Raw genomic sequence first — 27,691 nt, forward strand, 5'->3', positions numbered from 1 at the left:
ACTTTTCACAATATACATCTGGAAGAAGGTACTGAAGGCACTGTTGCTAAGTTTGCAGATGATACAAAGATCTGTAGAGGGACAGGTAGTATTGAGGAAGCAAGTGGGCTGCAGAAGGAATTGGACAAGTTAGGAGAGTGGACAAGTGGCAAATGAAATACAATGTGGAAAAGTGTGAGGTTGTGCATTTTGGAAGGAGGAATTTAGGCATAGACTATTTTCTAAATGGGGAAATGTTTCGGAAAGCAGAAGCACAAAAGGGACTTGGGAGTCCTTGTTCACAATTCTCTTAAGGTTAATGTGCAGGTTCAGTCGGCAGTTAAGAAGGCAAATGCAATGTTGGCATTCATGTCAAGAGGGCTAGAATACAAGACCAGGGATGTACTTCTGAGGCTGTTTAAGGCTCTGGTCAGACCCCATTTGGAGTATTGTGAGCAGATTTGGGCCCCATATCTAAGGAAGGATGTGCTGGCCTTGGAAAGGGTCCAGAGGAGGTTCACAAGAATGATCCCTGGAATGAAGAACGTTGTATGAGGAACATTTGAGGACTCTGGGTCTGTTACTCGTTGGAGTTTAGAAGGATGAGAGGGGATCTTATTGAAACGTACAAGATCCTGCGAGGCCTGGCTAGAGTGGATGTGGAGAGGATGTTTCCACTTGTAGGAAAAACTAGAACCAGAGGATACCATCTCAGATTAAAGGGACAATTCTTTGAAACCGAGATGAGGAGGAATTCTTTCAGCCAGAGGGTGGTGAATCTGTGGAACTCTTTGCGGCAGAAGGCAGTGGGGGCCAATTCACTGAGTGTCTTTAAGGCAGAGCTAGATAGGTTCTTGATTAATAAGGGGATCCGGGGTTATGGGGAGAAGGCAGGAGAATGGGGATGGGAAAAATATCAGCCATGATTGAATGGCGGAGCAGACTCGCTGGGCCAAGTGGCCTAATTCTGCTCCTATGTCTTATGGTTTTATTGTTATGGACCCTGAATGGGATGTCAACATTGTTTTTTTTTGCTTGGAGTGGAATTTGAACCCACAACTTTCATGACCCAAAAGCAAGAGTACTACCTACTGATCCACTATTGATCATGCAGTTACTAGTTATCTGTAAGAATAATGTGTCTGTTGTTCAATGGTGCTTTTTGTTGGCTTTTGTTTTAACATCCACAGTCTTGCTGGTTTGAACTGAATCTCAGATGTATTGATCAACTCCCTCATTGTGACTGTCAGTACTTTGTAGATTTTATTATGTGACACCCTCTGGTATAAACTGCCCATCATTAGGAATTTTAATTATTTCTGGGACGGGGGGGAAGGGGGCGTGATGTGCCCATGGACGGGGCTGCGTTTTCATGGGCTCCGGCTCTGCGCACTTTTTAATCCTTCTTTTCACCTTGTTGTACATTTCGTATTCATCTTTTCCTGAGGTGCATGGCTTGTGCTGTGTACTGAGAAGTGTTTGGTCGAAGTTCTTGCAAGAAAGAGCAGTGTCAAAATGTTTAAATCCTTGTTTGTCTGTGCGGCTAGGGTGGGGTCCTGCTTTGCGATGGAGCAGGCTCCCGCTTTGCGATGGTGCAGGCTCCCGCTTTGGCGGTGCTGTGTGCATCAGATGATGGTTGCCAACGGAGATGTCGTCCTGGCTGAAAGCTTCATCTCTGAGGTGCAAGTCGCCATGGTTCACTTCCAAGAATTGTGGGGTATTTTTATGGAGGCACACGAGGAAGTCCTTGGACTTGAGAGAGTACTTTCCCTGCTGGAGGCCATTCTATGTTCTGTCGAGTTCCTGCTGCATGGCTTACCGTCCATCCTGACGTGTTCGGGAGAGGGAGAGGAGGACCAGGTGGGGCACACAACTAAGCTTGGTCCCCGGCAGAAGGTGATGGAAAAGTTTCCGAGTGAGTCTGAGGATTGGTCGTCATGTTTCGGTAATCTCGACTTGGAAACTGGATATTTCAGATTTGATGGGGCACAGGCTGGAGGTCAGTTTGGCCTAATGATTGCTGGTCCTGTGTTGTCCTACTCTTGATGCTCATAGTGAGGGGTTGGAGATGGCCATCCTGGTCAAGTTATCCCCCCCCCCCTTCCTGGGCCAGGGCCTAGGCTGTGGACTGCCTGGGTGTTGGTGAGACGACATGGGCAGATGTCTTGATCCCGAGAACCACCCTGAAATTCAGTTATTATCTTGAACATTACTCCCTGGTGGTGATGTTGTTGTTGCTTCATGCTGCCTTTTTTCCGCCAGGGGAGTGTGTATTATGGGTGTGATGACCTGTACCGTTGGTTATCCTGAATTAGCAAGTTCCTGTTTAGTCGAATATGGAAAATGGGACTTGTGCATAATTTAACCGCAAATGTAAGCATGCTTTAAGGTGTTTTATGACCATGGTGGTTGAGGGAGGAATTGTTGTTTGTCCTCCCCCTCCTGTCTCATTTAGTGGGAAGATGAATGGAGCCAGGAGAGCGGGTGAGGTTGGTGTTGGTAGGGTTAGTTTGCCCTTGCTGTGACTGAGGATAACACCCCCCAGTAAGAGCTAATCCGTTTTGTTTTTCCTCTTTTTTTTCTTTTTGATTTGAATTTAAAAATACATGCTTTTATTCTTTGTTGGTCTGGACACACTTTTTGATATCGTGTAGAGAACAGGGTTCTGTCTGACTCTTCCTTTGGGTCGAGTTGTCTTTTCTCCTTACATGGGACTCTCTTTATCATTTTGAGGCACTATTAGAGCTGTTAGATTGTCTGTTGTTAGAGCAGACTGAGGTGGAATCAGTATCGAGGTTTGTGGATGGGGTGAGGGTGGCCCTCGGTATCGTTTGTACGGTAGTGGTTTCCGCAAATTGGTTTGGGTGTCTCCTCCCTGGGGGTTCTCTTATTTCTTCTTTCACCTGGGTGAGCATGGTCTGGGTTTTGGTATGGCCTGGTGGAATGGGGTAGTGGGGGGTGGTGTCGTTTGGGTTTGGGGGAGCAGAACCAGTCCTGCACTGTTAGCCTTACTTTCCTTGTGTGAGTGGAGTGGTGCCCTGACCTAGATGAGGTTCGATACGTTTGGGCGGCACGGTCGCACAGTGGCTAGCACCGTTGCTTCACAGCACTCGGGTCCCGGGTCTGATTCCCGGCTTGGGTCACTGTCTGTGCGGAGTCTGCACATTTTCCCCGTGTCTGCGTGAGTTTCCTCCGGGTGCTCCGGTTGCCTCCCACATGTCTCGAAAGTCGTGCTATTAGGTGAATTGGACATTCTGAATTCTCCCTCTGTGTACCCAAACAGGCGCCGGAATGTGGCGACTAGGGGCTTTCCACAGTAACTTCATTGCAATGTTAAGCCTACTTGTGACAGTAATAAAGATTAAGATTAACAAGTACAAGTTTGGTGGGGTGTAAGTGTGGGATTGTGCGAGAGGTCTTGGGGACATAATTTCCTTTGTCTGTTTTAACATGGTGCTGGGCTAGGCCAAGCTGGGCATCGTGGTTGGTATCCTGTTATCTTTGGCGATCAGGGTTACCATCTTCTGGGAGTGCCTTCGGTTGAGGGGGGGGGGTCTGACCAGTAGGTTCGGCTCCTTGGGTGTGTGAGGACTTGGATGGGCTGAGCATTGCACTGAATAGACATCCTATTTTTTGTCCCCCTGGGATAGATGAGTTGCCCCTTGTTGACTGGGTAGTTGGCTCGCCCTTGGCTTGGGTCAGGCTATTGCCCGAGAAGTGTGCGACTTTGGTTGGATGATGTTTTCCTGTTATCTGTGTATTTTGCTCTGATGGTTGTTGTTTTTATCTTCTTCCTTTTCTGGGGTGCCTTTGAGGCTGAGCCCTTTGCCGCGTCTCTCATTTATCCCCTGAGCCATTGGGAGATGTGGTTCAATCCTGGCCATGTCGAGGACGGCTGGGTTTCTGTGCTCGGCATTTTAAGATGGTGTTGGTTTTTCTGCTGGTTGGTGAGGTGCGTTGCCTGGTGCCGGGGGGACCTCGCCGCCATGAGGCAGCAGGGCTAACCTACTGCGCCATCATGCCACCCTCAGGATTGTCAAAGCTATTCGGCCCTCCTTCCCAGGGCATCCTTTTGCGACGCATCTTGACTGCCCACTTTCTCCCTGGGGCAGTGCCCCCCTTTTTAGCAGGAACCAGAATGATTATCCTTTCTTAAGTTATGGACTTTGTGAGTATCCTGTCGTCCCCACTGGGGGATGTTCAGTTCTGATAGCTCTGGTCTTATCTCTCTTCTTCTTCTATCGGAGATCCAGGTCTGAGTTTTACTTGGATTTGTTGCTGCCAGTTCTCCATTATTTTCGGACCTTATGATTGACATTGATTCTGTCCTGGGCCTGAATGGGGCTTTGATTGTGTTCTGGATGCAATTGTAATTTCCCCTTGGAGCTGGGGGTTTTGTGGACTCTCTTTGGGTTTTTTTGTAGTGCTGGGTATCATAGAATCACAGAATTTACAGTACAGAAGGAGGCCATTCGGCCCATCGAGTCTGCACCGGCTCTTTGAAAGAGCACCCTACCCAAGCCCACACCTCCAGCCTATCCCCATAACCCAGTAACCCCACCCAACACTAAGGGCAATTTTGGACACTAAGGGCAATTTATCATGGCCAATCCACCTAACCTGCACGTCTTTGGACTGTGGGAGGAAACCGGAGCACCCGGAGGAAACCCACGCACACACTGGGAGAACGTGCAGACTCCGCACAGACAGTGGCCCAAGCCGGGAATCGAACCTGGGACCCTGGAGCTGTGAAGCAATTGTGCTAACCACCATGCTACCGTGGCTGCCCAAAACGGATATGATGTATCTGTTCTTGGCTTTTGCATGGTTCAGCTATCTGATATCCAAGAGAGATAGCTGGTGGCTGATGGCTGTTGTGCCTCGGGGGTTGACGGAGCCTCGGGGATTGTGTATTGCTGTATGTCCGTTCTGGTTGTGAGGAGTGCGGAGTGGGAGGATGTGCAACGTCCTGCCATGTCATGCTTTTATTACTTAATCCTGTTCTTTCCTTAGTCTCTGGTCGGGTCATTTTATGCCCATGCTTGTTGAGTGTTTTTTTTTTTCAGTTATCCTTATGTATGGTATTATTTTGTAACTTTGTTGTGTTTGTTTCTAAAATGTAAAGTTCCAATAAATATACCTTTTTAAAAAAAACAAGCAATTTTAGTTTTGTACGCTTTAAACGTCCAAGCCAGGATTGTCAATGCTTTTTTAAATATAAATTTAGAATACCCAATTCATTTTTTCCAATTAAGGGGCAATTTAGCGTGGCCAATCCACCTAGCCTGCACATCTTTGGGTTGTGGGGGCGAAACCCACGCAAACACTGGGAGAATGTGCAAACTCCACACGGACAGTGACCCAGAGCCGGGATCGAACCTGGGACCTCAGCGCCATGAGGGCTAACCCACTGCGCCATCATGCTGCCCTCAGGATTGTCAAAGCTATTAAATTTATTCACTAGTTTAGTCATTTGTATCAATTTATTTAATGTAACTGTCGTTTTGCCGTTTTCAACTCCCACTTTCTCCCTCTACCCTTTCTGGGATTTTCACAGTAACTTCATTGCAGTGCAATGTAAGCCGACTTGTGACACTAATAAAGATGATTATTATTCATCCTTCCATCGTGATGTAATATCCTGCAGTGACCTGTTATTTGCACCAATTTACATCTTGGAACTAAAAGCTAAACTTTATTTTGTGAAATATATCTGGGCAAAGCCTGGTTGTTAGAGATTGTGTCTGATTTAGTCTTTGTGATTGTTAAGTCAAGTATGTTATTGTGCTGCATTTTTTCTTGATGCTTTGATTTTTAAAATGTAAGGTGTTGAAGTGACCACCTGTTACACGTCCTTTACTACTACAAGTGAAAGCCGTCCTTTTTCTTTTTGCTCCATTTGAAAAGTAAAATTAATTGCTTTTCCGGGTACCTTTTCTCCTTTAGTGTTTGAAACCAGTGATTTTAAAAGTTCAGTTCAATAGAAATGTTCACTTTATCTCTCCATGGCTTAGTTGGGAGCACTCTCACTTCTGAACCAGAAAGCTGTGAGTTCAAGTCCCACTCCAGACTTGAGCACATGAATCAAGGCTGACACGATAGTGCAATGCTGAGGGTGTGCTGCACTATCGGAGATGCTATCTTTCGGTTGAAATGTTAAACCAAGGTCCTTTCCTTCCTCGGGTGATTAAAGGATCCCATGGCACTATTATGTAGAAGAACAGGGGAGTTATTCTCTATGTCTGGCCAATACTAATCCCTGTATCAGTATTACAAAAACAGATTACTTGCACATGTTCATCCAGCTGTTTGTGGTAGCTTGCTGTGTGTAATTTGCCTCCCGTGATTCCTTTATTACATATGTGGTTGCATTTCTAAAGAACTTAATTGGCTGATGAATCTTGAACCAGGGCCACAATCTCCAAATAAGAGGCAGGCCAGTTAAAACTGAGATGAGGAGAAATGTCTTCATTCAGAGGGTGGTGAATCTTTGGAATTCTGTACTCCAGAGGGCTGTGGAAGCTCAATCATTGGGCATATTCAAGACGGAAATCAGTAGGTTTTTGGACACTAATAACATCAGGGAATATGGAATTTGGGCGAAAATGGTGTAGAGGTAGATGATCAGTCATGAATGGCAGAGCAGGCTCGATGGGCCGAATGGCCTACTCCTGCTCCTTTGTTCCTATGCAAGGAACTTTGAGTCATCTGGTGATCATGAAAGGCGCAATAAAAATGCAAGTTTTCTTTCCCCCCTCCCATCACCTTAATGTCAAAAAACACTCTCTGGCCCAACAAAGAAAAATTTACCATTGTGCTGAAGAATTGCGACAGCATAGCATTTAAATAGATATGGGTAACTGAATAGAAGTTGCAACAGTATGCCTTTATATTCTTCCAGAGTCACTTGATTCAGAAAGCATTGTGCATTTGCCACTTGTTTTCTACCTGATACCCAATGTACAATTTTATTTTTGTTCAGTATAAGGCATGCATACAGTTGCTGCTGATGTAACTTGAAGCATTAAGACCCAATGTTCTGCCTTCGAAAAAAAATGTTGCTTGGCATCTTAAAATCTAAGCTGCACTGTTGGGGGTGAAAAGGGACTTCCCGATACTAATTAGGAAACACTGTTATGCAAATTGTAGAGGTTGCTTCCTATATAAGAGTGGCATATCTTCATAAACACATAACTGAACACAATGCACCTGCACAGTGTATGGGGTATGTTTTGTAAGCTGCATAAATGTACACCATACCAGACACAAATAATGGGTGATTATCTTCTTAAAAAATATTTAGGTAAAATTCATTACAGAAACGGAATTCATTGAAAAACATTGTCTTTAAAATCATTTTCTCGTTTTTTTCTTGCAATAACAAAGGAAGAAGAATTGAAAAAAGCATGGGAAGAAAAGCAACGCCGAGACCACGAGGAATACCTCAAATTGAAAGAAGCATTTACCGTTGAAGAGGAAGGAATTGAGGTAGAACCAGATGAAAATGAGGTAAATATTTACATAAAAAGCATTAAGAAGTTAAGAACTCCTGGATCATCAACTCCTGCCACCAGTTCAAGTCTGCTGGCAGCGTTTTGGAAGGGGCTTTTATGACTAATTTCTTTCCTGAGTTGGATGTTTTTATTTACTAGTTTAAGAGTGCAGCCTCATTGAAATTCTGGCAATGCCCTGTAGACAGATATTCAGCTAAGAAAGCAGATATTAATTTATTTTCTAAGAATTACGGAAAACATCTTTAAATTTAGTGCAGAAGTTGGTGCAGCTGCAAAGCAGGAAATGTAATCCTTTAGTTTGGTGGCTACCCGTTGTCTTTTATTTTAATTTCAAGTTGCAGATTAGAAAAAAATGAATAACTTTTCTACAACTTGATACTTCTCGTGTCTGATCTGGTAGCTTTGTAATTTACCTACCCCTCTATGCATTATAGATACTGAATGGAATTAGTACAACTTAACTAGTGTTTAGCGATCCTGGATGTTACTCTAAATGCAACAGTTACACAATGTTTATTGGTGTTTTATATGTTATTTATATATTGTCTTGTGATTACAGTACTTCTTGTCCAGCCTGGTAGTTAAACAAGCTTCAAAATGAGAAACACAATATGGGTGGGATTTACCGGCTGTTCACTCCGGCGGGAAATTCGGTCCCATGCCAAATTCCCTGGCGATGAGGGGTGCTGTCACCGGGAAATCCCGTTGACAACGGCGGGATAGGTAGATCCCACTGCCGGCCCGTTTCCACCACTGAAAAACACGCGGCGGGGTGGTTGGTAAATCCCGCCCTATATTTAAGTTGCTATCTCTCCTGTTGGAGCTGTCTAAAGGAAACCAAGCAGCAATCTTGGATAACATACCAGAAATAGCTGTTCTTAATTTAATTTGCTGGAAGTTAACAGCATCTCTTGCTTTAACTGTTCATTCTTGTTCAGTTTACTTTGAACATGATGCAAGTGTACCAGCCCAACTTAAAAGGATGGCCCAAACGATCAGTAATGCACTTTACTTGCTGAACACATGTTCAATGGAATGCAATTTTATATCAGAGGTGGTTTGGTGAAATGAAATATGTAGATCTAGTGAATTAATAATACTGTATACCTTGCAACTATGATGCAGACATTATGATTTTACAAATAATTTTGATTATCGTTCTGAAACTTTGTTGTTTAAAGTTTTGTTTCAATCAGTTGAAAATACCTTTCTTTACAATCTGAATTGTCTGTGCTTTCATGTCCAAACAGAAGGTAGCATCTAATAAACACGTGGCTTATGAGTTCCCCATTACAAAACTGCTCCTGGTTCTTGTTATGCACAAGATCTTTTTCACTTCAGTATAAAAGACCTTGTGTAATAAGGGCCCATTTTCATATTACTGCACTGAAGAAACCGTCCTTTAATTTCCTTGCTAAAAGTTTCCTGATAAAGGGCATTGTTCCCCAATCCCAGTGAGAGAGATTTGATGAAATGAAAGTGAAACTTCTGCCTTTGTTAAAACAAAACTTCCAAATTTTAGAATTGGTACAATATTAATAGACAGTGACTAGTTGTAATGTTCGTAATTTTTCAACCTTTGAATGTTTCATTATTTTTGTTATTTCACAGGCTCAAGATCTTCTGCAGGATTTCATAAACTACATCAAGGTAATGGTTGTATTTTATGTTGCAATGCCTGTTTAATCTTCTGAAAATTGCAAGAGGTATTTGTGAAGCCATTATGGGAGACAGATGTTGAACTTCAGTAAAATTCTTCTTTACTATTGTCATATTTGGCTTTTCTTAGTGGGGGCGGGGTTGGGGGCAATTTTTCCACAGGCTTTGAGAAAATAATGTTTAAATGTCTTGAAGCTTAATGTATTCATGTTTAAGCTTCAAACAAACTAGCGGCCTCTGAGTCGATAAGTGTTCATGATGCTCAAGCGCTATCTTTCATGTCATTTACTGGTAGACTGAATGTACAACTTGTCATCTTCTTTAGGCAATTCAACAATCTTGTGCTCATTGTACCAGAAAGCCTTTTGTGGTTGTAAATGAGACTGAAACACAGGCAGGCAGTTTACGTTTTTGAAACAGAAAACAGTGGGGCCCAAAATAGGGCTGCGAAAAATGCACAATGCAGAAGGAAATTTAAATTATTTTCAGTCCAGAAAGGTAACTCACTGATGTAGGATTTGTAGCATGCGTTATTTTTGTATAATAGCAAGTATTGTAATTGAAATAAGACCTGCAAAGTTTGTTCGCTTATTCTGATATAGAGCAGCTTTGTAATGTATGTAAACTTTTTGTTTTGGCTCTTTATAGCGAGAGTGATGAATGTGTGCAGAAAAGCACAAATATTCATAGATCATAGAATTTACAGTGCAGAAGGAGGCCATTTGGCCCATCGAGTATGCACTGGCCCTTGGAAAGAGCACCCCACTTAAGCCCAACCTCCACCCTGTCCCTGTAACCCAGTAACCCCATCTAACCTTTTTTTAAAATGAATTTAGGGTACCCAATTCATTTTTTCAAATTAAGGGGCAATTTAGAGTAGCCAATCCGCCTAGCTTGCACATCTTTGGGTCGTGGGGGCGAAACCCACACAAACACGGGGAGAATGTGCAAACTCCACACAGACAGTGACCCAGAGCCAGGATTGAAGCTGGGACCTCGGTGCTGTGAGGCAGCAGTGCTATCCACTGCGCCACCGTGCTGCTCCCCACCTAACCTTTTGGGCACTTGGGAGCAATTTAGCATGACCAATCCACCTAACCTGCACATTTTTGGACAGTGGGAGGAAACCGGAGCACCCGGAGGAAGGCCACGCAGTCACTGGGAGCAAGTGTAAACTCCACACAGACAATCACCAGAGGCCGGAATTGAACCCGGGTCCTTGGAGCTGTGAGGCAACACTGTGTCACCGTGCCGCCCACGGCCCTGGTCATAAAGAAATTTGGTTATTCCACCCCAGGGCTAAGCTTTTGTATAAATATATATAGGAGGATACAAATTAGCTCCATTTTCGAAAGTAATGTGCTTAAAATGACTTCTACTTGTGAATGTTGTTATGAGTTTTATGAGGGGATGGAATGAGAATTGCCTTCCAGAGAGCCGCCATGGACTTGATGGGCCAAATGAGCTCCTTCTGCACCATAATGACTCAGCACTTTATGCCACTGAGCACTTTATGCCTTTGTATTTAAGGAACTGTTTAAAGCAGAACAGATTTGGTCATAACTTAAAACGCAGTATGTTAAACATTTTTAAAATAAATGTTTTTTTATTGGGTTTTTGAACAAAGTATATTTACTGTTATGTACACAATATAGAATACATATATATAGAAGAGAAGGGAACACGCACAAAAAACAAGACCAACAACAACAAAAAAAAAGTTAGAATAAAATAACTGGTAGGGGCTAGCCCAACAACAGCAGCTCTGTACAATTGGCAATATTGTTTTTCGCACATAAGTAGGCATCTGTTTGTCGGGCGGGGGGGGACTGGGGTGTGTGTTTAACATTTTTAATGCAACTGAATTAACAGTTGAATCCACTTGATCGCCTTAGCTGCGAGAAATTTGGTCAACTCAATTTGTCTGATTGTGAGTTTATAACACATCAAGTCATTGAAAAGGGTAACATGATGCCCTAAGCAGGGTAAATTCCTCTTCCTCATGCGCCAGGCTTAGCCTGATTCAATTTAAGGTGCTACATAGAGCACACATAACGGGAGCAAGATTGAGCAGGTTCTTTGGAGTGGAGGACAAATGTGGGAGGTGTGGCGGGAGCCCGGCAAACCACGCACATATGTTTTGGGCGTGTCCGGCACTGGAAGGGTATTGGAAGGGAGTGACAGGAGTGATTTCGCGGGTGGTGAAGGCCCGGGTCAAACCAGGCTGGGGGTTAGCTCTATTTGGAGTTGCGGAAGAGCCGGGAGTGCAGGAGGCGAAAGAGGCCGACGTTGTGGCCTGTGCGTCCCTAGTAGCCCGGCGCAGGATCCTACTCATGTGGAAGGAGGCGAAACCCCCCGGACTGGAGGCCTGGGTAAATGATATGGCGGGGTTCATTAAACTGGAGCAGATAAAGTTTGCCCTGAGAGGATCGGTTCAAGGGTTCACCAGGCGGTGGCAGCCATTTCTCGACAACCTAGGGGAACGTTAGAGGGAAGACAGATGACCAGCAGCAGCAACCCAGGGGGAAGGGGGGGGGGAGGGGTTTAGTTTAGTTTAGGTCAAAGATAAAGGGGTTTTGTTACTTGTGTATTGTTAAAAATTTCTGTATTGTTATTGTTGCGTTTGCTTTGTAAGAGGGGAAAAATTGTTGTTTGGGAAAAAAATTTCAATAAAACATATTTTAAAAAAAAAGAAAAGGGTAACATGCCAATCAGCATTTGAAAGGGAAAGATCAGTTTATGTGTTTCAGATCTCACACGCACAAGATTAGCCTTTCTTTCTCTTTCAGATGTCTGTCAACATGCTTTGTATTTCTGAGATTATTTTTATTTCTGGACTTCCACAATTTGTGGGGTTTATTTTAACCTAACCCACCCGGCCTGAGGTAAAAGGTGGGAGGTAAAAGGGAAAAAATGTATTTGAGGGCCGAAGGGCCTGTTCCTGTGCTGTAATTTTTCTTTGTTCTTCTGGAAGAAAAACAATATTTTCTGCAATATTGCAAGATCTGCAATTTTGTGGAATAATTACCTGATTGAAATCTAGTGTTAAACTTTCCACACATTTGTGTGCATAAATGCATATGCAACAAACACATGTTTTTTTTTTTTTGAAGATACATTTTTTCCCTTTTACCTCAAAACTCGCCCGCGATGAACAGCTCCTCAAATATCATCAAGAACGGACTCCACCGTATCTCAAAGACCTCTTCCAACCCCCTTAACGCAAACTTCATCTTTCCTAAACGGAGAAACACGTACAAATCGCCCAGCCAAGCTGGAACTCCTAGTGGCATTTCTGACTGCCAATTCAAAAGAATCCGTTGCCGAGCAATCAGAGAGGCGAAGGCCATGACATCGGCCCACTTCCCCTCCGGCAGCCATGGCACCTCTGAGACCCCAAAGATCGCCATCATTGTGGTCCCGCTTCACCTCGGCCCCCACTATCCTCGATAAAGTCCCAAACACCGACCCCCAGAAGCTGTCCAACTTTTCGCAACCCCAGAACACGTGAACATGATTCACCGGCCCCCACGCTCACACTTCTCACACCCATCTGTTACCCCCCCCCCAGTAAGAACCCACTCATCCAAGCCCGAGTCATGTGTACCCTGCCCACCACTTTAAACTGAATCAAGTTCATTCGAGCACAGGAGGAAGTTGAGTTCACTCACCACATCGCATCACACCAGAACCCACACCCTATCTCCCTCCTCAACTCCCCCTCCCATTTCCACTTAATCCTTTCCACCAATGTCTTACCCTGCTTTCCCAGCCACCTGTCTATGTCTCCGTTCATGTCCTCCCCACCTTATCTGGGAGCAGCAACTTCTCCAGCATCTTGTACTCCGGTAATTGGGGGAACATCGGTATCTCCTAACGCGCAAAGCCCAGCACCTGCCAGTACCTAAATTCACTCCCCCTCGGTTACTCAAACCTCTCCTGCAGCTCATCCAACCCAGCAAGTTTTCCCTCAGAGAACATATCTCTGACCTTCAACCGCTCCTTCATTCCATCGCCTGTACATCTCATCCATCCCCCCGGCTTAAACCTGTGATTCCCATACAGTGGTGTCAGCACCGACATGTGGCCCAGTCTAAAGTGCCTCCTCAACTGATTCCAGTTCTTAATAGTCGACTCCACCACCGGACTCCCCGTATACTTCCTCGGAGCCAATGGCAACGGGGCCATCACTGGCGTCCTCAAACATGAGACCCGACAGGACTCCTCCAACCTGATCCACCCCTCCAACACCACAAATCCCACCAACAACACCTCATCTTCTCCACATTCCCTGCTGAATAATAGTGCATCAGGTTCGGGAGTGTGCCAACCCCCCCCCCCTCCCTGCCTCTGCCTTTGTAGCAGGGACCTCCTCACCCCCGGCACCTTCCCTGACCACACAAAATCTGAGACCACCTACTCCACCTTCCGGTAAAAGGCCATTGGAGGGAAAACCGGGAGGGATTGAAAGATGAGCAAGAACCTTGGAAGCACGTTCATCTTTACCACCTGCACCATCCCTGCCATCGTCAAGTGCAATGTATCCCGTTTTAAAGTCCCCCTTAACCTCTTCCACCAACCCTGTCAAGTTACACCTATGCATTGTGGCCTACTCTTTCGTCACCCGGATCCCCAGAAACCTAAACCGCTCCCTTGCAAACACATGTATAACACTGCAGAAATCGATGTATAAGCATTGAGTCTTGCTGTTTGATAAAATGACCTCGTCCTGAATTTCTGCCATGTCTACAAACTGTTTGAAATGAGTAGTGAAATAGTGGGTATGACTTAGTCATTGTGTCGTGTTACTGAATGGTATCTATGTAACTCTAGAGCAAAAGAGCTGCAGCATTCAATGGGAAACTTTAGTCAACTACTCATCAAGAGTCTTGTCCAGCCTAGGTTACTCCTCATTTCAGAGAAGTTTCTGTTGAACTTGCCACTCGCCCCTTTCAATCAAAATGTATTAAAAGCATTCCTGATTTAAACTTAACAAGTAACCTGTCTAATTCATTTTCCATCCAAGAGCAGTGAAAGGATTTAGGTGACCTCTTGCCAGATCTTCGACACTTGAGATTGCAGGATTTTATATGGCCGTCTCCCCCAAAGCTAAACTCCTCCACCTTTGTTAATGGCCCAGTGATGCTGTTGGATTTGTGGTAACAACTTGGCTTTTCACAATCATACTTATTTCTAAAAGAAACTTGCCCTTTTGATGCATTTTATTTCAGTTGTTAAAAACAAATGTAATTTTCCAGAAGCTGGAAGTTAATGAGCACTTGCCCCCCTTCGCCACATACCCTCAAACCCCCCCTGATTGCTGCTGAGCCCTTCAGCAACATAATATGATTTAAATGTTCTATCCAAATGCATCTTACCTGTCAGTGAAGTAGTTGAACACCTCCACTTTCTTAGTGATTTATTCAGCTAGTGAGTAGGCTGGAGTGAATGGATAACTCCAGGACCCGAGCCTCTAGTTAAGAAACAAAAACTAAGCATGAGGCAGACGCCTGTTTTATTTTTAAACTGGTTATTCTGGTTGTCACCACTAATTTTGATTTATTTAAAATAGGATAAAGGGCTGCATTAAAATAAGATGTGCAGCGGATCCATTTCAGATTGACTAATGTGTGAGGGGAAACTGTGGCATTGAGGACTAATAATCCAGATGCCCAGGCCAACGTTATGGGGCAAGGTTTCAAATCCCATCACGGCAGCTGGTGGAATTTTAATTCAACTAATAAATGGAATTGAAAAGCTAGTATCAATAATGAGACTAGAAACCATTGTCAATTGTCATAAAAACCTATCTGGTTCAATAATGTCCTTCGGGGAAGGAAATGTGCTGTCATGACTTGGTCTGGCCTACATTTGACACCATACCCACAGCAATGTGGTGTTGCAAGCCACTCAGTTCAAGGGCAATTAGGGATAGGCAACAAATGCTGGCCGTACCAGTGATGCCCAAGTTCCATGAAAGAATAAAGAAATTGTGAGAGTACCCATTTCAAATGATCCACTAAGTGGTTTTTGACATAGTCCTTCCCCCATCTTCATTTTGGCCTGGTTAATGGTGATCATCGAGTGTTTTTGAAAGTGTCAGTGGGCCCAATAGTGCAGCAGATCCATTTCAGATTGACTAATGTGTGAGGGGAAATGGTGTCATTGAGGACTAATAATCCTGATGCCCAGGCTAACGTTCTGGGGGAAGGGTCGCCAAAAATGATCCCCAAAGATCGCCTAATCTTTTTTTCTGTTTTCTCTCGGTAAATTCTTGCTGCCCTAAACTGATCCTGTTTTTTAAAAAAAAAAGTGCAGATTCATGAGATTAAATTTAGTACCTAGCCAATACACAAATACAATGTCTGATTATGAAATCTAATATTTGGAATGGCTGTGGGATCAACACTGGTGTAGCATTACATATAGATCTGGCATGACAATGAGGACCTCTCAGACGATGACATAGCCAGCATATGAGGTCTTTTGACGTGGAGGAAAAGCTTAGTTTTGTCTCATACAATTCAAGTTATGTGCACTTTCTGAAAGGAAACGGTGAGGATTGGGAGAGAGGTGTATTTTTAAATGTACAGTGAATCCCGTTTATATTGTGACTGTAGCAGCAGGACTGCAGCTTGCCTGGTCAGTGGACTCTGCCTGTGTCTTAAATTCCTGCCACTGTGCTGGTTTAGCACTGGTTTAGCACAGTGGGCTAAATAGCTGGCTTGTAATGCAGAACAATGCCAGCATCACTGGTTCAATTCCTGTACCGGCCCCCTCCAAACAGGTGCCGGAATGTGGCGACTAGGGGCTTTTCACAGTAACTTCATTGAAGCCTACTTGTGACAATAAAGCGATTATTATTATTATGAAGGCAAGCTATGGCTTCAGAGATTGATGAGTATCGTCATTATCTCACAACCCAACTCATTATTTTTCCCCGTGTGCAGTGAAATATTTTGCTGTTGTATCAGTTTGACATCTGACAAACCTGGATGGCTGATGCACGATAAATAAGTGTATTGCCTGATTTCGGACTATTATTTTGAATTTATATGTTGACGAGAGGAATAAAATTTATTGTATTTCTTCAAAGCTGAATTCACGAATCTATGTTGAAACAGCGCTACCAGATGAGCGAATGTGTTTAGGTAGGTGGGATAGTACACGCGGTGTCAAATCCTCAGATCGATTCAGCAACTTTTAGGGATTTTGGAGCCCAGAGCTAAATTTCGGGTTCACGTTGCAAACGTTCGATTGGTCAAAACCAGCGATTTCCGTGTCAGGGATGGGAAACTTTGTTGGTAAGTGAAATTTGCAATAGGTGAGGTGGAATTATTTTGTTGCCAAGCAACATAATGCAGAACTGAATGCAATTTCCTTCATAAGCGATGCAATTTCCTTCATAAGCGAGGAAGATCAATTATATTAACTTTAAATACATAAAAGTGGGAACAGGCTCACCTAAGTAGTAGGTGAACATAGTGTGGGTCGTGAGGGCCAGCCATTTGGTAAAAGTGGGTCGCTGAAAAAAAAAGTTTGAAAACCACTCCTATAAATGGTCCAACCTAATATTCTTTAATAGAAATAGAAGATCATAGAATCCATAGATTCATAGAATCCCTACAATGCAGAAGGAGGCCATTCAGCCCATCAGGTCTGCACCGTCCCTCCGAAGAAGCACCCCACCCATGCCCTCCCTGTAACCCCACCATCCTTTTTGGACACTAAGGGGCAATTTAGCCTGGCCAATCCACCAAACATGCACATCTTTGGACTGTGGGAGGAAACCGGAGCACCCGGATGAAACCCATGCAGCCACAGGGAGAACATGAAACTCCACACAGACTGTCACCCGAGGCTGAAATTGAACCCCGGTCCCTGGAGCTATGAAGCAGCAGTGCTAACCACTGTGCCACCGTGCCGCCACCGATGCTGGAAATACTCAGCAGTTGAATCAGAGAGAAACAGAGTTAATATTTCAGATCGATGACCCTTAATCTGGTTTCCTCCCACAGTCCAAAGATGTGCACGTTAGGTGGATTGGCCATGGTAAAATTGCGCTTAGTGTCCGAAAAAAAGGTTAGGTGAGTTACTGGGTTAAGGGGATAACGGGGATAGGGTGGAGGCGTGGGGCTTAAGTAGTGTGCTCTTTCCAAGGGATGGTGCAGACTCGGTGGGCCGAAAGGCCTCCTTCTGCACTGCAAATTCTATGATAATAGGCAGCACGGTAGCACAGTGGTTAGCTATGATCAGAACTGGGAAAAGTTAGGAATGTAATGGTTTTTAAGCAAGTGAAAGGGGGAAAGAGTGGAGAAAAGACCAAAGGGAATATCTATGATCGGGTGGAGGATGGGTGACATTAAATGACAAAATATATTTCTCTTGCCTTTAAGGTTTTTTTTAAATGATCATTATCAAGACACATTAATTCCTGTTATGACAATGGGTATTAAGACAAATCTGTATGTCTAAAACAGTCAAAAAGAGATGGATGTATGAATAGTGTTAGTATGTAGATCACTATGAAGTAAGTAGGAGGGGGAATCACTGAGGAGTGTATCTTCAAATAGGCAATTTCAGATAGCATGTAGGTAGGAAAGTGTTTTGTCTCAGCAGTGCAGTCCACGGTAAGAAATGATGGGATTGCAGTTTCTTGTGAAAATGAGGAAAGACCATTGTGGTCTATGACTTAATGTTGGAACCATTAGTCATTTTCTCCAGAGTGTTTACAGTACAGTGGTGAAAATTTCATTACTTGTATTGCTTATATGAAGTTCTTGTCTACTCAACATGATATTAAAATCATATTGTGTGTTGGCCTTTCTGGAAAGTTCATCCTAGCTAATGGTTACAAATCAATGCAGTGGTGCAGTATTGTTCATTCTATACATGAATACATGGGCAGAAATTTCTTGCTAGCAAATTAAAAAGGAAATTATATCTTTGACCAAACCACTGCCGCAGATTAATCCTTGACCTCAAATTGGGTTATCGTAAATTGGACACTGCACTTCCCCTTGAAACCTCTGTTCAAGTCCAACACACGTTATTGGAATTAAATTCTCCTGTGATTTTCTGTTTGTATTTTTAAAAGTATATATTTTTTAAAAAGCTGACTCTAATATGACACCAATTTGCAGTGGCACTCGGGCAAGAATGACTTTTAAGTTTAGGGTTATATCCCATATGAACATTGCTTTACGTGTTAGTTATAGCCTGATGTAAGTCCACTTGGATCTTTTTGGACTACTTAGTCATTAACTGTATGCAGAATTAATGTTTCACAATGTTATAAAGGCAAGCCTCTCCCTTCTCTTGCTCTCACTTTCTCCCTCTTTCCCCTGCCAACTCCTCTCATTATTCAGGTCATCCGAGGGTGATGTTGTCATGCTTTTGACTCATCTGCACCCTTTTCCCCACATCATCAGAGAAGAACAGAAGATGGATTTTGGCAGCTCCCAGCTATGAGAACTGAATTCCATGGGCTGGTTGCACACTTTATTTCTCAGTCCATAGTAGACAGTTCTCCAGCTTGGCTGCTTCGTCCTTCAGCATTTCTTCGGTCTTGATCTCTAGGTTGAGCTAATCTGCATGTCTTTCTTTTAAGTTTTCAATTTCTCACGGTTATCTTTCTTAACTGTTTTTTACTTGAGTATAATCTTGTCTCATAAATCTGATAGCTGAACCAAAATAAAACGATGATACCAGATGCTGCTTGATTCAACAGCCAAATAACATTTTTATCATACAGCCTCCAGAGGATTTATTGTCTTGACAAATTAGTTCATGAGCAAAAATAGGCAGGAGGGATAATAGCAGAAACTTATCAATAACTTGTGTCCTAAATTTAACTTTGATAACCAGTGGTTATTCAATTTTAGCCGGTATGAGACTTTATCACCAAGTACTTGTTGGTAAATTGCCAGCAGCTGAGAGCTTTGTTCAGAATTGGTAACTTGAGACTAATGTTTGTAAAGTTACAATTTTGAATAAACACTGTAGGATTCTTTCTCAGTGACTTTCCAGTTTTTAATCTTTGGAATTCTAATTACGACAATGCTGTCAGGGTGACCACTATACATTTTTTTTATCTAGAGTACAAAGGTTGTTCTTTTGGAAGATCTTGCCTCTCATTCTGGCTTGAGGACACAGGTAAGATGGATTGTAAAGAGTCCCTTTCTTCCTGGGCGCAGAAACATAGAAACTAGGAACAGGAGTAGGCCATTCAATATGGCCATGGCTGAGACTCTATCTCAATGCCATATTCCTGCTCTCTCCCCATAACCATGATGCCATTAAAATCTACATTATCCATCTCTTTCTTGAATACATTTGGTGACTTGGCCTCCATTACCCTTCAAGTGAAGAAGGTTTTCCTCCCTGCATCTCGCTTGTCCAACCCTGTTAGAATTTCAATCAGATCTCCTCTCACCATTCTAAACTCTAGTGAATACAGGCCCAATTGAACCAATGTCCCCTCATAGGACAATCCTGCCAACCCTGGTATCAGTCTAGTGAACCTCCGCTGCACTCCCGCTATAGCAAGTATATCCTTTCTTAGGCAGGAAGACCAAAACTGCACACACTACTCCAGGTGTGGGCTCACCAAGGCTCTATAATTGCAGTAAGATGTCTCTACTGATGAACTCAAATCCTCTTGTAATGAAGGCCAACATACCACTTGCTAATTTCTTGTACAAGGACACCCAAATCCCTTTGTACATCCACACTTCCCAATATATCACCATTTAAATAATACTCTTGCTTTTTCTATCTTTCACACAGAGACATATAACTTCACATTTAGCCAAGTTGTACTGCATCGGCCATGTGTTTGCGCCTCCTTGCATTCTCCTCACAACTCTAAATCCCGCCCAGTTTTAAGTCATCAGCAAACTTGGAAATGTTACATTTGGTTCCCTCGTCCAGGTCATATATATCCTGTACAGCTTGGGCATAAGCACTGATCCCTGCAGTGCCCCACTAGCCACTACCTGCCGCTTGGAAAAATACCCACTTATTCCCACCCTCTGTTTCCTCGGTCAACCAATTCTTGATCCATGCCATTACATGACCCCCAACCCATGTGTTTTAATTTTTCCCGCTAACCTCTTCAGAGAAACATTATCAAAAGCCTTCTGAAAGTCCAAATTCACCACATCTATTGGTTCTCCTTTAGCTATTATACTAGTTCCATCCTAAGAAATTTCTAAATTTGTTAAGCATGATTTGCCTTTCATAAACACACGCTGGCTTTGTCCAATCACATTAATGCTTTCCAAATGTTCTGTTATCACATCTTTTATAATAGACTCTAGAATCTTCCCCACTACTGATGTCAGGCTAACGGTCTGTAATTCTCCCTTTTTTCTCTCCCTCCCTTTTTTAAATGGTGGGGTTACATTTGCCACCCTCCAATCTGTAGGAACTGCAGAGTCTGTAGAATTTTAGAAGATGGCTACTAATGCATCCAAGATTTCCAGGGCCACTTACTTTAATACTCTGAGATGCAGATTATCAGGTCCTGGTGATTTATCAACCTTTAACCCTATTAACTTCCCTGCATCATTTTCTTACAAATACTGATTTCCTACAATTCCACCCTCTCATTAGACCCTTGCTTCTCTAACATTTCTGCGAGATTATTTGTATGAAGACAAAACCAAAGTATGTGTTTAATTCTTCTGCCATTTCGTTGTTCCCTGCCTTCTGACTGTAAGGGACCGACATTTGCCTTGACTAATTTTTTTCTCTTCACATTTGTAGACGTTTTTACGGTCAGTTTCTATGTTCCCTGCAATTTTATTCTCATACTACTTTTCCTCTTTGATAAAATATTTTGTCCACTGGAAAAGTACTTGGTTTTATATCCAGCCCTTGGAATATCCTGAAATGTGTTTTTTAAACTTATTCTTTAGTTGCTGGGCCAGCTAATCAAATCAAATCAACTACATTGCTGTGGGTAAGAACACCAGATTTCCTTCCATACATTGGTGAACCAGATGAGTTTTTGCAACAGCCAGCATTAGACTTAGAAATCCAGATTTTTATTGAATTCACATTCCACCACCTCCCTTGGTGGGATTCGAACCCAGGTTCACAGAGCATTACTCTGTGTCTCTGGATTACCAGTCCACTGACAATACCACAGCGCCGTTGCCTCACCCATTACAACCGTGGACCTTTGAACTGCAAACATTGTTGTTAATGAAGGCAAATGTTGCAAACAACTTGTCCAGAGCAAACTTCCATGAAGAGGAAATGGATGTATGGTAACTTTAAGAAAGCTGTATCTGTGTTTAATCTAAGCTGTGGCAGTTTGTATAAGGCAAACTCCATGTCTGAAGGTTTACTGCAATAATTGGTCTTTTTTTCATAAATTTGCATATCCAGTAAATGCAAATGTAATTTTATTCTGTTATCCCCAGGATATTGCTGTCAGGGCCAGATAATGCTCTTCAGCATTTCAGTCTTGATTTTCCATAATTATCTAGCAGACTTGCTGTTTTGATTTCATTATTAGAAAAACCTACTGAGTACCCCTGCAAGATCAATTGGGCCAGCACAGTGAAGTATTATTTAGTAGAATCATAGAATCCCTACAGTGCAGGAGGAGGCCATTTGACCCATCGAGTCTGCACCGACTGCCCTATCTAAGCCCACTTCTCCACTATATCCCCGTAACCCCACCTAACCTTTTGGACACTGAGGGGCAAAATGGCATGGCCAATCCATTTAACATGCACATCTTTGGACTGTGGGAGGAAACCCACGCAGACATGGGGAGAATGTGCAACTCCACACAGACAGTGACCCAAAGATGGAATTGAACCCGGGTCCTCAGCGGCGTGAGGCAGCGTTGCTAACCACTGTGCCATCATGATAGAGATCAGGAAAATTCTATATTCAATCCTTGATTAGTGTTTAACTCATCTCAAATCATCTCAGCCCCAGAATATCTCTTTATGTTCCAGTGCCCCAGGTCCAACCATCTTTAGCTGCTTCATCAATATAAGAACATAAGAAACAGGAGCAAGAATAGGCCATTCAACCCCTTCAGCCAGCTCAACCATTCAATAACATCATGACTGATCTGATTGTGACCTTAACTCCACTTTTTCCTAGCTGACGCTAGTAACCCTCGACTCCTTGTCAGTAATGACCTTCCCTCCATTGTAAGGTCACACGTGTGGGGAGGAGGTTTACTGATGATTATGCAGTGATCAGCGCCATTTGTAACTCCTCAGATACTGAAGCAGCCTGTGCCCATGTGCCCCAAGACCTGGACAACCTTGGGGTGGTAGTGGCAAGTAACATGCGCACCACACAAGTGGCAGGAAATGACCATCTTCAACAGAGAAAATGTAATTATCTTACCATGACTTCAACAGCATTACCATCGTTGAAACCCGCACTCTTCCCATCGCTGAATCCCGCACTCTTCCCATCGCTGAATCCCGCACTCTTCCCATCGCTGGATCCCGCACTCTTCCCATCGCTGGATCCCGCACTCTTCCCATCGCTGGATCCCGCACTCTTCCCATCGCTGGATCCCGCACTCTTCCCATCGCTGGATCCCGCACTCTTCCCATCGCTGGATCCCGCACTCTTCCCATCGCTGGATCCCGCACTCTTCCCATCGCTGGATCCCGCACTCTTCCCATCGCTGGATCCCGCACTCTTCCCATCGCTGGATCCCGCACTCTGAATCATGCACTCTTCCCATCGCTGGATCCTGCACTCTTCCCATCGCTGGATCCTGCACTCTTCCCATCGCTGGATCCCGCACTCTTCCCATCGCTGAATTCCGCACTCTTCCCATCGCTGAATTCCGCACTCTTCCCATCGTTGAATCCCGCACTCTTCTCATCGCTGAATTTCCGCACTATCAACATCCTGGGGGCCTAACTGGACTAACCGTATAAATGCAGTAGCTACAAGAATGGGTCAGAGGCTGGCAGTTCTGTGGCAAATAATCCGCCTCCTGACTCCAGAAAGCCTGACCATCTACAAGGCACAAGTTAGGACTGTAATAGAATACTCTTCAGTTGCCTGAATGAGTGCCACTCCAATAATGCTCAGAGCTTCACACTATCCAGGACAAAGCAACCCATTTAATTGGCACCCCACCGCCTTTAACATTCATTCCCTCCACCACTGATGCACGGTGACAGCAGCGTGTACCATATCCAAGATACACACCAACAATTCACTAAGGCTGCTTCAACAGCACCTTACAAACCTGTGACCTCTCCCTCTTAAAGAACGTGGGCAGCAAAATCCATGGGAACACCACCATAAGCAAGCTCCCCTTCAAGTCACACACCATCCTGATTTGGAATTATATCACCATTCCTTCACTGTCCTGAAACTTCTCTCCTAACAGCACTTTGGGTGCACCTTAAATGGTTCAAAAAGGCCGCTCACCAGCTATCCAAAGAGTAATTAACCTGGAGCTATTCCCTCTACCTACAACCCTGTGCATTCTTCCTTTTCAGATAATCGAGGGTAATTAAGGATGAGCAACAAATGCTGATCTTTCCAGAGATGCTCATATCCCATGAAAGAATTTAAAAAAAAAGACTTTGCAGCTGGCAGCAATGGGTCAAGGAAAAGTGGAAACTTGGCCGGAATTGTGCTGGGTTGTTAAGGATCAGCAAGGTTTCCTGTTTCCGATCACTACCTAGTAACCCCTGCTGGAAATTAATTTCTGTGCAGGTGATTTGGTTCAGCTGAAATAGTTTGAATAGTTTAGCATGTGCTTAATTAATCGTTGATTGATTTTAGAATGTGGTTCAATATTTTGACTTATTGCCTTCAAATTAATATTTTAAATTTATTTTAAGGATGCTATTAACAGACTTCAAGATTTGATTGCTGAAGGAACTCTGACAGGTAAGCCACTGGTGCAATTTAAAAGAAAATACTTGTAGGTACTTTAGAGTGCCTTCTGAATTATGCAATTTTCTAAGTGATAATGTGGACCTTTTGTACTGAACTGGTGGAATTATCAGCAAGGAAATGGTTTTCAAAAGAGCAATATACTCTTGTGTTGATTTGTATTATTTAAGTGAATAACTGCCGACATTGATAAACTTAGTTAATTGGTTATGACATTACCCAGAAGTAGAGTTCACAACTTATGAAAGTTAGTTTTCTTCTAGGTGTCCTAGATGATCGTGGAAAATTCATCTATATCACTGAAGATGAACTTGCAGCGGTGGCTCAGTTTATCAGACAGCAAGGGCGTATTTCGATAGTTGAACTGGCACAAGCCAGCAATACTCTAATCAATCTTAATCCGGAATCGCGATCTGTTCCGGAAACTGTGGCCTAATCTCACTTATTTAAACAAAAATAAAGCTGCAAACTATATTGTTTTGATTTGTCACTCATACCTGAATTCTTTTTGAAAATATTTTTATTTACCGTGTCGTATTATCATGGCAATCTAGACATACCACCGGTGTCTTAATCTGTATTCATTTAACTTATGAACTCAGCAACTTGTGGAGTTGAGTTCAGTTTTAACAACACCATATATGCTATTGCTATGGGATCCCCTCTAGGCCCAGCTCTCGCAAACACCTTTGTCGGTTTCCAAGGAAATGCGTCTTAATGGAAACAACTTCCCTACGTCCACCCTATCTTAGCCATTCATTATCTTGTAAGTTTCTATTAGATCTCCCCTCAACCTCCTAAACTCCAATGAATATAATCCCAGGATCCTCAGACGTTCATCGTATGTTAGGCCTACCATTCCTGGGATCATCTGTGTGAATCTCCGCTGGACCCGCTCCAGTGCCAGTATGTCCTTCCTGAGGTGTGGGGCCCAAAATTGCTCACAGTATTCTAAATGGGGCCTAACTAATGCTTTATAAAGCTTCAGAAGTACATCCCTGCTTTTATATTCCAAGCCTCTTGAGATAAATGACAACATTGCGTTTGCTTTCTTAATTACGGACTCAACCTGCAAGTTTACCTTTAGAGAATCCTGGACTAGGACTCCCAAGTCCCTTTGCACTTCAGCATTATGAATTTTGTCACCGTTTAGAAAATAGTCCATGCCTCTATTCTTTTTTCCGAAGTGCAAGACCTCGCACTTGCCCACGTTGAATTTCATCAGCCATTTCTTGGACCACTCTCCTAAACTGTCTAAATCTTTCTGCAGCCTCCCCACCTCCTCCATACTACCTGCCCCTCCACCTATCTTTGTATCATCGGCAAACTTAGCCAGAATGCCCCCAGTCCCGTCATCTAGATCGTTAATATATAAAGAGAACAGCTGTGGCCCCAACACTGAACCCTGCGGGACACCACTCGTCACCGGTTGCCATTCCGAAAAGGAACCTTTTATCCCAACTCTCTGCCTTCTGCCTGACAGCCAATCGTCAATCCATGTTGTTGAGTACCTTGCCTCGAACACCATGGGCCCTTATTTTACTCAGCAGTCTCCCGTGAGGCACCTTATCAAAGGCCTTTTGGAAGTCAAGATAGATAACATCCATTGGCTCTCCTTGGTCTAACCTATTTGTTATCTCTTCAAAGAACTTTAACAGGTTTGTCAGACACGACCTCCCCTTACTAAATCCATGCTGACTTGTCCTAATCCGACCCTGCACTTCCAAGAATTTAGAAATCTCGGGCGTCATTCTCCGACCCCCCAGTGGGTCGGAGAATGGCCGTTGGCCGCCGTGAATCCCGCCCCCGCCGGTTGCCGAAGTCTCCGAAGGGAGAAAAGTCGGTGGGGCGTTAATGGCGCCGCAGACGTCGGAGAATGGCACGGGTGTGCGCAAGGCAGCCGATTTTGGGCCTGCCGATATTCTCCCTTCCGGATGGGCCGAAGTCCCGTCGATGTGATGACCGGTCACGTCGACGTAAATCAAACCTCCTTTTCATCGGCGTGAACCTGGAGCGTGGAGGTGAGTGATGGCCTGGGGGGTTGGCCGCTGGGCAGGCGATGGCGTGGCCGCAGTCTGAATGTGTGGGGAGAGGTGTGTCTAGGGTTGTGTGTGTGTGTGCGGCGGGGGGGGGGTGGTTAGAGTGGGCTGGGCTCCGGGGGAGTGCCGGGAGGGGAGTCCGTGCCGGGGAGGAGGATGGGGGTGGGGGGTCCGTGCCGGGGAGGAGGATGGGAGGTCCGTGCCGGGGAGGAGGATGGGCGGTCCGTGCCGGGGAGGAGGATGGGGGGTCCGTGCCGGGGAGGAGGATGGGTGGTCCGTGCCGGGGAGGGGGATGGGGAGGTCCATGCCGGGGAGGGGGATGGGGGGGTCCGTGCCGGGGAGGAGGATGGGAGGTCCGTGCCGGGGAGGGGGATGGGGGTTCCGTGCCGGGGAGGGGGATGGGGGGGGGGGGTCCGTGCCAGGGAGGGGGATGGGGGGGGTCCGTGCCGGGGAGGAGGATGGGAGGTCCGTGCCGGGGAGGGGGATGGGGGTTCCGTGCCGGGGAGGGGGATGGGGGGGGGGGGGCTGTGCCAGGGAGGGGGATGGGGGGTCAAGTGAGTTGGTCCACCTGGCCAGGTGCCAGCCTCCAACAGTTGGACCCATGCGGTCCATGCCACCTGGCTGGGGGGAAGGAGGGGATATGGGCAATGATGACATGTCGTCGTTTCCCCCCCCCCCCCACTAGGCCGTCATGTTTTCCGATCATCCAGCGATGTTGGCCGCCGTGGCGGCAGCCTCTAATGTCCATGTTGCCCTGGATGAGGAGGAGGAGCATGCCAGAGAGGCGGCGCAGGCTGCCGCAGAGGGGCAGGCGGCAGCCGCCCAGGCTGGAGGGACACCTGACCGACAGGACGAGGAGGGGGAGGAGGACGTCGCGGCCCCACGGCAACGGAGGCACCCGAGGGCGCCCCGTGTGTACCGGCCCCGGCAGTCATACCAGGACCTCACAGACCGGGAATGCAGGAGGAGACTCTGGATGAGGCGGGAAACCGTGGCACACATCTGTCACCTGCTGGCACACCTGTCACCGCGTGGCACTGGCGGGGGACACCCTCTCCCCGTGTCCGTCAAGGTTACGGTGGCCCTGAACTTTTATGCAACGGGGTCATTCCAGGCACCGAGTGGGGACCTGTCCGGCATATCGCAGACATCGGTGCATCCGGGCAGTGACAGATGCTCTATATGCCATGGCGCACCGCTACATCCGCTTCCCTGTGGACCGGGCCAGCCAAGATGCCCGGGCCGTGGGCTTCTCTGCCGTGGCCGGGTTCCCCATGGTCCAGGGCGCGATTGATGGGATGCACGTCGCCGTGCGGCCACCTGCAGATAACAGGGCCATGTTCACCAATAGGAAGGGAACCTATTCGATGAACATACAGGTGGTCTGCGACCACCGCATGATGATCCTGCACGTCTGCGCCCGTTACCCAGGCAGTGTACACGACTCATACGTGTTGTCGCGGTCATCCATCCCCGGCATGTACGAAGGACGCCATCCCCGGCTGAGGGGCTGGTTGCTGGGCGACAGGGGCTACCCATTGCGATCGTGGCTGATGACGCCTGTACGGAGGCCATGCAATCATGCCCATGTAGCGA

At 45.0% G+C, this 27,691-nt stretch overlaps 1 protein-coding gene across 4 annotated transcripts in view; it reads left to right on the forward strand.

The window, feature by feature from the left end:
- LOC140409254 (DDRGK domain-containing protein 1-like) overlaps positions 1-24,535 on the forward strand; it is a 151,337-nt gene extending 126,802 nt beyond the window's left edge. For 3 of the 4 annotated variants that reach the window (XM_072497591.1, XM_072497592.1, XM_072497594.1), the window contains 5 exons: positions 7,366-7,488; positions 9,105-9,143; positions 19,251-19,307; positions 24,002-24,050; positions 24,320-24,535. In XM_072497591.1, coding sequence (XP_072353692.1) covers positions 7,366-7,488; positions 9,105-9,143; positions 19,251-19,307; positions 24,002-24,050; positions 24,320-24,492 — 441 coding nt within the window. In that variant the 3' untranslated portion in view covers positions 24,493-24,535. Of the gene's footprint in view, positions 1-7,365; positions 7,489-9,104; positions 9,144-19,250; positions 19,308-21,073; positions 21,118-24,001; positions 24,051-24,319 lie in introns of all 4 variants that reach the window. The other variant, XM_072497593.1, reaches the window with a different exon arrangement.
- The last annotated feature ends 3,156 nt before the right edge of the window (positions 24,536-27,691 follow it).

This window comes from Scyliorhinus torazame, chromosome 3, assembly GCF_047496885.1.
Source record: "Scyliorhinus torazame isolate Kashiwa2021f chromosome 3, sScyTor2.1, whole genome shotgun sequence".
NCBI lineage: Eukaryota > Metazoa > Chordata > Chondrichthyes > Carcharhiniformes > Scyliorhinidae > Scyliorhinus > Scyliorhinus torazame.